Here is a 9530-nt window from a genome sequence, read left to right on the forward strand (position 1 = left end):
CAGCAGAAATCACTGGACACTGATTTCTGCTATAGAGAGAAAAACAGGAGAACATTTCCATCAAAAAACTCTGAAATGTCAAAATGGATAAAAAGAAAGTTTCTGTGTTGGAAAGTTGAAAATTTGACAGAAAAAAAAAATCTGAAATGTTGAGATTCATCTGAGGAATTTTATACAAAAAACAAAGATATTTTGTAAATTTCCTAAATGAATTTCAGAAATTTTGACATTTTCTAGTAAAGACAGGGAACATTTTGAACATTTTAATTGCTAGAAAATCTCAGAAATGTTGAGATTAATCTCAAAAACTTTCTATAGAAAACATGTAGGTTTCTGAACTTGAAAAGTAAAAAAATGTTCTAGAAAAAACTGGATAAAACTAGGAAATTTCTCAGTTTTAAAAGTGGGATATTCGTTAGAAAATAAACTCAGAAATTTTTAGATTAATCCCAAAAAAATTTAAGAGAAAAATTTCCGAAAATCGAACATTTTAAATTTTATTCACTCAGGCATTTTCATGTTTTTTCTCAAAAATTTCTGACATTATTCTCAATTTTTTTTATAGCAAATTTTCAACTTGTGGAGCTCAGAAATGTCCTTGGTTTTTCTAGAAAATTTCTGAGATTAGTCTTAAAATTTGAGTTTTTTTGGTGGACATTTTACTTATTTTATTTTATTTTTTATCTACAATGGCCCTAACATGTAGATAGGCACCCCTTCCAACCCCGATAGGGACCAGGGTATACAGAAAATGGATGGATGGATAGTAGGACTTCCAGTTTGCAGCGGCTCTGTTGTCTGTTTTGTGTTGGTCACTGCCTCCTGTGCACCTGTGAATCAGGGCGAGCTTACCGCCAGTGTGATGTGTCAGGGAACTGGGAGCTGGTGCCCAGTAACAACCGCACATGGGCAAACTACACGGAGTGCACCCGATACCTGACCTCCAACCACAGAAACCTGGAGGAGGTGAGTACAAGAACATGCTCTGTTGAGCAATGACTGACACATTTACATGCCACAGTTTCAAGTTATATGTTTAGCTTAGCTATAAAATTAATATTTAGATTGAAGCTATATAATTCTAAGTATTTATTTAGCAGGCTAAATAAGCTAAATGTTTAGCTAGCAATTAAAATATTTAGCTTGACGCAAAATAGCTGAATATTTAGTTAAAATGGAAAGTTAGGTTCCGATGACCGGAATTGGAATATCAAAATAAAAGCTGGATATTGTGAGTTCTGTAAACTGACGGTGAGCTGGCGCAGTCACCGCTGCTGTAGATCCACTGCTAAACGTCCGTTTCAGCGTTAAATCGCGTATTTAAGCTAAGATTTAAAGCGAATAAATCAACTGCATTCAATTTTGTTTTGGCAGTCCACTTCCGGTTATCAATAAGTGAATTTTCATATTAGCTAAATAATTCCTGCTTTCAAGCTGAATATTTAGATCCAAACTGGATATTTAGTTGATAATTATTATTTTCTTTGTTTGAAACTAACATTCGTAAAAGAAATAACATGGTGAAAATATAACTTTGAAAAATTAATACCCATTTATTTCTATTATGACAGGCTAAATAATCAAAGTTATTCCTGCTAATTTTGTGTAACTTTACAAACAGCACCCAATAGTCATCGTCCTTCCACTATGAATAATATTTTTATCTAGATTTACATGTAAGAAATGCTTGGTTTTCTTTTCAGAAGGTGTTTCAGCGCCTCCATCTCATGTACACTATCGGCTACTCCATTTCTCTGGCGTCTTTGTTGGTGGCGATCTCCATCCTTTGCTATTTCAAGTACGAAAACCCCAAATTCTGTAATTTCAAGTTTAAATGAGGAATTTCACCTTTAACATGATAAAATATGTCCTGAGACCTTCTTTTTGTCTCACAAACTCTTTCCAGGCGCCTCCACTGCACACGCAATTACATTCACATTCACCTCTTCACCTCCTTCATCTGTCGAGCTGTTAGCATCTTTGTGAAGGACGCTGTGCTCTACTCCATATCTGACGCCAGCAGAGCTGAGTCTGAGTTCACAACTGTGAAACAGCCCATGGTAAATACAGACACAGCTTCTTTTGTATTTACACCCTCATTTACTGTGCTACATATAGTATTTTTTAGCTTAAAGACAACGGTTTGCTTAAGGGTGACCTATTATACTTCCTTGAACAGGTTAGGATATGTCTGTGGGCTAAACAAAAGATGTTCATTGCATTTCTTGCACAAAATCATTCTTAGATAATGAGATTTTAGTCAGAATTAGCTTTTTTAGGGCCTCTGTCACTTTAAATCCAAATAAGCTGCTGCTGGACACATCCCCCAACTCAATGTTTACACTCACACCTGAAAATGGCTGCAAATAGATGAAAAGCAGAACTGGAGCCTCCTGCACAACCAGCAAGAATACAGCAAGTGGTTTCTAAATAATAAGTCAATAACAAAACATTTGTCTTTTCCAGCATCCATTATCCTGCGCATACAGTGGTAAAACCAATTGAACAACTGTGCAGGAGCTCCTCTTGGGTTGCTAGGGAACAGGCGGAATTCTGCTGGGGTTGCTAGGTAACGGCAGAGTGCTGATTGTGACTCAACAATTGAGAGGTTTTCTTATTTTATTTTCATTTTCAAGACACTAAAAACAGCCGGGTGATTTTTTTTTAAGCTTTTGAACGTTTTTAGAAGCATTTGAGAACCCAAATAGAAATTTAAAAAGGGACATTTTCATTAAATGTCATTAAACAGTTCACACTAAATTTAAATGATGTAAAGATATTTATTGAACATAGTGGGAAAAAATGGTGTTTAAATCATAGGAACAGTGACTGTTTAAAATTGACATGTTAGCTTAAATTGGAATCAGGATTGTTTTGTGACTTTTAAAACTGAGTAACTGTTATTTTTCTGGTTTTGTGAACATGGTATAAAGTTGTAACTCCTGAGCTTGAATGGAGTAAATATTGGGCCCCTCTGTTTCACTGAACGGAGTCAGGCTAAATGCGTCCATATCTTTCCAGGCTTTATGCTCAGATAAGATTGAAAAATTAGCCTGTTTAAATCTCAGCAGGAATTTGTGTAAGTGCGCGCATCAAAAATGGCCGACTAATTACTGGAAGCCAGTAGAGCAGCGCCCAGTGTTCAAACAAAAGTTCCACTAATGGGTTGATTTGTTTCCAGTAACGGCTGCTTCTGTGCCATCAGGCTGGGTGTAAAGCTGCGGTTACGCTCTTCCTGTACTTCCTGGCAACCAATCACTACTGGATTCTGGTGGAGGGATTGTACCTCCACAGCCTCATCTTCATGGCGTTCCTGTCTGACAAGAACTACTTATGGGCTCTGACCATCATGGGCTGGGGTAAGTGGCGTCCCAGACGGGCTGCACAGGTCCGGAGGTGGGCAGAGTACCCAAAAAATACACTACACTAATAGCTAAAAAGCATGAAAACTTTCTATCAGGATTGACTGTAATGTCTTTCTGCTGGTCCCAGGTGTTCCGGCTGTGTTTGTGTCCATTTGGGTCAGCGCTCGAGCTTCGCTGGCAGATACTCAGTGAGTTAACTGATATAACTTAATATTTATACTCATAAAAGCAGCTCCCTCCACAATTCCTGGCTCTACTGGCAACCTATATTTAACTGCAGTTGCAGAAACTCTGATTGAAATTGTAGGAATCAAATTATAGCCATTCAATAGCAAAAAAAAAAAAAAGTAATTACTATTTTTCACAGAATTACAAAACAATGTATTAGTTGTTTTGAAATGAACACAACTAAAACATTTTAAGGTAATCTATACTGCAAGAAAACCATAACATTTTACCGAGTGTTTTTGTTGTAACTTCTAGTGAAGATATCTCTGTTCACTTGAAATAAGACAAAATTAAAAGTAACTTTTCAGTAAGATATAGAACATTGTGTTAAGTCGGTAATTACTTAATCCTGGTTAAAAGTACCTATTCCAGTGGCAGATTATTTAACTTATAACAATGTTATAATTGAAATTTTTCACTTATGGGAAACATGTCTTGTTAAAAGTGAAATAATCTGCCAGTGGAACTAGTACTTTATGAATATCAAGGATTTATTAACTTCAAACAAACTTCTATATCTTGTTGAAAAGTTGCTTATAAGGTAGTTTTATCTGACTTCAAGTAAACAAAAATACTTTCTGTAGAAACTAAAAACCAAAAATACTTTGTAACACAAATCTTACAAAGTGAGTAAAATGGAAAAGATGCCATTTTGTTATTTTCTGGCCTTTGGGCCCATATGTTTTCATCATGTTCACTAGAGTTGCTTCTTTTCTGCTTCCAGATGTTGGGACATCAGCGCCGGAAACCTGAAGTGGATCTACCAAGTTCCCATTCTGGCAGCCATTGTTGTAATCAAAATACTTTCACCTTCAATTGCCTTATTGATGGTTTTAATATAAGGATGATATAATTTTACATCTTTGCCCACACAGGTGAATTTCTTCCTTTTCCTAAACATAATCCGTGTTCTGGCCTCTAAACTGTGGGAAACCAACACCGGAAAACTGGATCCTCGACAGCAGTACAGGTAAAAGTTTCCTTTTACAGGTAAAAGTTTCCTTTTACCTGTACACAAGGCACTCTCTGGCAGTTGAAGAATTCCATCATTGGTTTACATCGAAAACGGGCAAAAATCTAGTCAAATTGTGGTTTTAGAAAAACCGTAAGAGATATCAAAAAGCTGAATCACATGAAGAGAGCTTAATATCTTGTGAGTTATTTAAAAGCTGAACTGAGTTTCTAGGTTAAAGTAGGCAGAAGTGGTGAGCTGTCAAAGAGCACAAAATCTTGTGGAATTCGTTCATCAGAATGCATTTCAATGGAGCTGAAATTTGCATAAAAGTTAAAAATGTTTCAAAAACTGTAAAAGCTGAAATTACCAAAAGATATAGAAGAAGTCTCTAGCAGAAGCTGAACAGTTTTATATATGAATAGCTAAAATCAGTTGAGGTGTGCACAAGTATTTGAGCGCTGAAAAACATACAGAAGCTGGAATAATAATAATGCATAGTTCTCGTGTGACGTCACACTTTGTAACTTTGTAACCAACAGGCAGTTGCTATGAAGTTGCTATGACAACAATAAACGAGTCACAAGCTTAGAACTAGCTCTCTCCTTTTTTCTATCTAAGTGCATTACAACTATTACTCGATTACAAATTTTGAGTAATCTTTCCACCTTCGTGTGATGCTATGATAAATACCAGTGATATTTACTGCAGTATTTACTGTTGAACCAGCAAAATTAGCTTAGCTAATGTAGCCTTTATCCGCTAGCTAAGACGGACATGTAGCCTACGTGTATGCTACTACATGTACTTACTCTGCCAGCCACCAGAACCCTTTTATTCACACAAAGAGTTAATATGTTCTTTACAAATCTGTTTAAACAACTGATTGTAAGCAACCATAGATTTCATACGAAGTTCCTCCCTGGTGTATTCACTCTTCCACCTCATACGGGTCGATCCCGACAGCAGCCATTTTGTTCATGTATCTTTTCTTGCATATTGAGCAACATGTTTTCTTTCTCTTTGTCTTGAAGCCATGGGTCTGCTATGCGCTGCACCTGTGCTTGTCTACTAAAATGGCACGGATTACTTCCGGTTTAAACATGTGGGAACTAGGTATAATAAAGAAAACACTGAGCATTCTCACTTGGTAAATTCTCCCTTGTATTGATCTCTGCAGGAAGCTCCTGAAGTCCACCCTGGTCCTGATGCCTCTGTTCGGAGTCCACTACATAGTGTTTATGGCCCTCCCCTACACTGAGGTGACTGGGCTGCTGTGGCAGGTGCAGATGCATTATGAGATGTTCTTCAACTCTTCTCAGGTCAGAGCCCAACATGACTGTTTTGATCATGGTTAACGAGTTAACTATTTATGCTAATTGTCTTCTTAAAATTTGTGTTTTCAGGGTTTTTTTGTGGCGTTCATCTACTGCTTCTGCAATGGCGAGGTAAAGCTGCAACTAAGAATAATTTTAGTTATTGATTAAAAATGTGCACTTTCTGCAGATTTTTCATTTAAGCTTTTCTTATACAGTCTTAGAAATCCATTAAAAATGCTAATAAATAATTAGATTACTTTTTAAAATAAAAATTAACTATTTATTGCCTAAAATGCAATAGCATAGCATTCCTTTAGTGAATGAAGTCGAAAAATATTTCTAACATCAACATGTGAAAACTCAGCCTTTTCTATTTGACTTAACATCAAAACAGTGTAGGGCTGTTGTGTTTATTTTTCAAAAATTGGATAACAAAAGGTGCTTAATATGAGATATTTTAAACAGAATTTAAACCAGGTGAAGCTAAAACTAGAGTTCTGGGTTTAACATATTTATACACTGCAAAAACACAAAATCTTACTAATTATTAGTCCATAAATCCTGAATATTGATGAAAGTACTAGTTTCACTGGCAGATTATTTAAATTACAAGAAATTTTTCAGCGGTATTAGAGACCTATTGGTTTAAAACAAATTCCTATATTATGCTGAAAAGTTACTTCTCAGTTGGTTTTATTTTAAATATACTAAGAAACTAGACCAAAAAATGCTTAGTAAGATTTTGTTTTTGCATTGTAGGCAGCATTTTTATTGTTTTACATTTTGTAGACTTTTGCATTAATTACTCTTCTAAGAATGTTGTTCTTTCAGAAATTGTCCACTTTTAAGTCTGTAAACTCCACTTGACATATATTTCAACAACCAATTAATCAGGATTAATTCGATTAATCGTTTCAGTTGTAGTTTTGTTAAATTAAGTTTCCAGCTGTCAGAGATGAGTATGTGTCTTTTGATATGCATCAGGTGCAGGCAGAGGTAAAAAAGGCCTGGTTAAGACGCAACTTGGTGCTGGACCTCAAGCAGAAAGCCAGGATGACGAGCAGCGGCGGCGGGAGCTGCTACTACGGCGGCATGATGTCCCACGCCACCACCCACAGCGTCTGCATGTCCGCCATTCATCCCAGGGCTTTCTCCTTCACCGCGGGGTCAGGAGGGGCCGCTGGGGGGTCAGGGGTCAGGCCGCCACGTCACTCTGCCCCGTCGTCGCTCCACCACAACCACAGCAGTGTGTGTGTGTTCGTTCCCAGCACCGCTGAGACCTCAGGCTCCCAGCAGGACGCGGCGGTGTGGAAACCAGGGAGGGCCGAGTCCAGAGCCAACAAAGAGAATGATAACAGCAGCAGCAACGCAGCAGCAGATCCAGACTGCTCCGTACCTGTGAAAGAGCTAGAAACCATTTTATAACCTTCACTGATCGTTGTTGGCAGGACACAGTGGTTTTGAAACTGGATCCTTTCTGCGTCGTCGTCATGGTTATATGGAGGGATTCACTATCTGTCTTAGAAACTGATGGTTTCTCCTTTTATTCTGACAAGAAAAAGACAGAATACATCCCCGTTATGGGCTGCCCACTCTAATAACTACACTAAACAAAAGTATATAGACTCGTTGCAGCGCAAGATCCCACCGCCATCATTCTGCTGGAGGACAAAAAGCTGCTGGCTGACCATGACCAGCATTGGTTTTAACTGTTAGACTTTAAATATAACACACTAAATCTTAAGAAGGATGTAATTCAGTTATTCTTGTTTGACTTTGACAACCTTAATATATAGATGTGATGTATTTTTACTAAATAAAAAACAAAAACGGCCTACACTCCAACTCTTAACAGATCATTGGTAGAGCAGGTGTTTAAATTAGCTAGCCAACCCCCGCTGTGTTAGCTTAGCTAATAGCAGCGATAGCTAATCTACCACAGCGATCACTTATTAATGATCACAAAGCAAACCTCAAACTTGAAAACATGATAATGTAACGGACTGAATGTTCTGTTGTTTGTATGGGAAATGTTTGCGTGTTTTTTCGGAGTTGAATCCTGAAACTGGTCGGTTTCTATGGCAACGTAGCGCAGCCGACACAGAGAGTGAGAAAAAAAGAAAAATAGGAGTAGTTTTGAGTTGTTCTTCAGTGGTTTTTCTGCGTTATTTTCCCCTCTTCTGCGGCGCGCTGCCCTGGATTACAAATACCTACATCTCAAGGTTTCATTTTGTTTACGGGATTGTTCTACCGCGGCTGCGCGAATAGGGATGACGTGTATAAGAATCGCCTTTTTGCCCTCCAGCGTTGTGGGCATGCGCGAAATTTCCGGCTCTAAACAATAACTTGCGAGGGTCTATAGCAGGGGTCCCCAAACTTTCTCCTGTGAGGGCCACATAACTTGTCTCTTCTCTGATGGGGGGCCGGGGTCAGTTTGTAACAGAAAAAGTGTGACGATTGTAAGAGTGCTAAACATAAAAATGTATTGTTTTTCAGAAAGCACAATCAAATAACCTTTTCTGGATTCTTCAGAGAACAAAAGTCAGGAAATAACACTATTTATGAAATAAATAATAACCAAATAACACTGGGTTCTCCACATAAAAAAAAGGGTTAGGGTCAATTATATGCATGTATAAAATAGTTACTAACTAGTAGTTAATAATAAATAAAGTTCATTACTAAGGAACATTTATTTTATTGCATAAGTCCAACTTATCAAATAAAAATGCACATATATGAAAATACTCTGGTATTGTTCAGGGGGCCGGACCAAATGTGGAGGCGGGCCGCATCTGGCCCGCGGGCCGTAGTTTGGGGACCACTGGTCTATAGCAAAACTAAAGTCATTTCCTGCGACTTTATAATCGCAAGTTCGCTTAAATATTGACATTACAGTAAGAATATATATTACAATGGTGATGATAACAAAAATGCACTTAAATAAATCTAGAAATAAACTTACATGAAACATAAAGGGGTGCAAACAATTGAACAAATCCACAGAAATGAGGAGGGGCTGCTGATCTTAAAGTCACACATTTATAACAGTCATAATTACGGTGGCCGACAGGTGCAAATGCGCAGCAAAAGAGAAAACATGCAAACAAAAAAGAAGACACCCCCGAATGAAATGCAGCAAACAAAAAGAGAGACGCAAACACCCCCGAATGAAATGCAGCAAACAAAAAGTGTTGAAAACGGAAGTGCTCCAGACCACTAGGGGGAGTCAAAGAAAATAGTATTCATTTCTATGGGACCAGATGCAAGATTCAGAGAAAGAAATTTGAAAGAAAGTAAAGGTATCTCTCTGAATCTTGCATCTGGAAAGTGTGATTATTGTGAGAAGTCTGAAACAATAGAGCATGTTATTTTAGAGTGTTGTAAGTATGAAGAAGAGAGAAGATGCATGCTGAGAGAGTGTGTAGGTATTAAAGAAAGGTTTAATTTAATAGAATTTTTGAGGAGAGATTTCGGGAGTAGACATATTCAAATAATTATTCGGTATCTTAAAAAAACAAAGCTATTTCATAGGATATGAGTAGAGCAAGTTGGGTGTGAATGTGTAAAGAATATCAAAGAGGGGTATATAAAGTTATAAGCAAGTTGGATAATATAAGCAGGTGTGTATGTGTGGGGGTATGTTTAATCAGGAGTTAATGGAGG

General features: G+C 37.5%; 1 protein-coding gene across 1 annotated transcript in view; it reads left to right on the forward strand.

Moving 5' to 3' along the window:
• The window catches only part of LOC102233274 (parathyroid hormone/parathyroid hormone-related peptide receptor-like), an 18688-nt gene extending 11007 nt beyond the window's left edge, over positions 1-7681 (forward strand). Inside the window, exons 4-13 of the mRNA XM_005810619.2 lie at positions 842-966; positions 1704-1798; positions 1907-2060; positions 3206-3359; positions 3493-3553; positions 4318-4384; positions 4469-4563; positions 5726-5867; positions 5952-5993; positions 6849-7681. Coding sequence (XP_005810676.1) covers positions 842-966; positions 1704-1798; positions 1907-2060; positions 3206-3359; positions 3493-3553; positions 4318-4384; positions 4469-4563; positions 5726-5867; positions 5952-5993; positions 6849-7289 — 1376 coding nt within the window. The 3' untranslated portion in view covers positions 7290-7681. The remainder of the gene's footprint in view (positions 1-841; positions 967-1703; positions 1799-1906; positions 2061-3205; positions 3360-3492; positions 3554-4317; positions 4385-4468; positions 4564-5725; positions 5868-5951; positions 5994-6848) is intronic.
• The last annotated feature ends 1849 nt before the right edge of the window (positions 7682-9530 follow it).

The sequence above is a fragment of the Xiphophorus maculatus genome, chromosome 10, assembly GCF_002775205.1.
Source record: "Xiphophorus maculatus strain JP 163 A chromosome 10, X_maculatus-5.0-male, whole genome shotgun sequence".
NCBI lineage: Eukaryota > Metazoa > Chordata > Actinopteri > Cyprinodontiformes > Poeciliidae > Xiphophorus > Xiphophorus maculatus.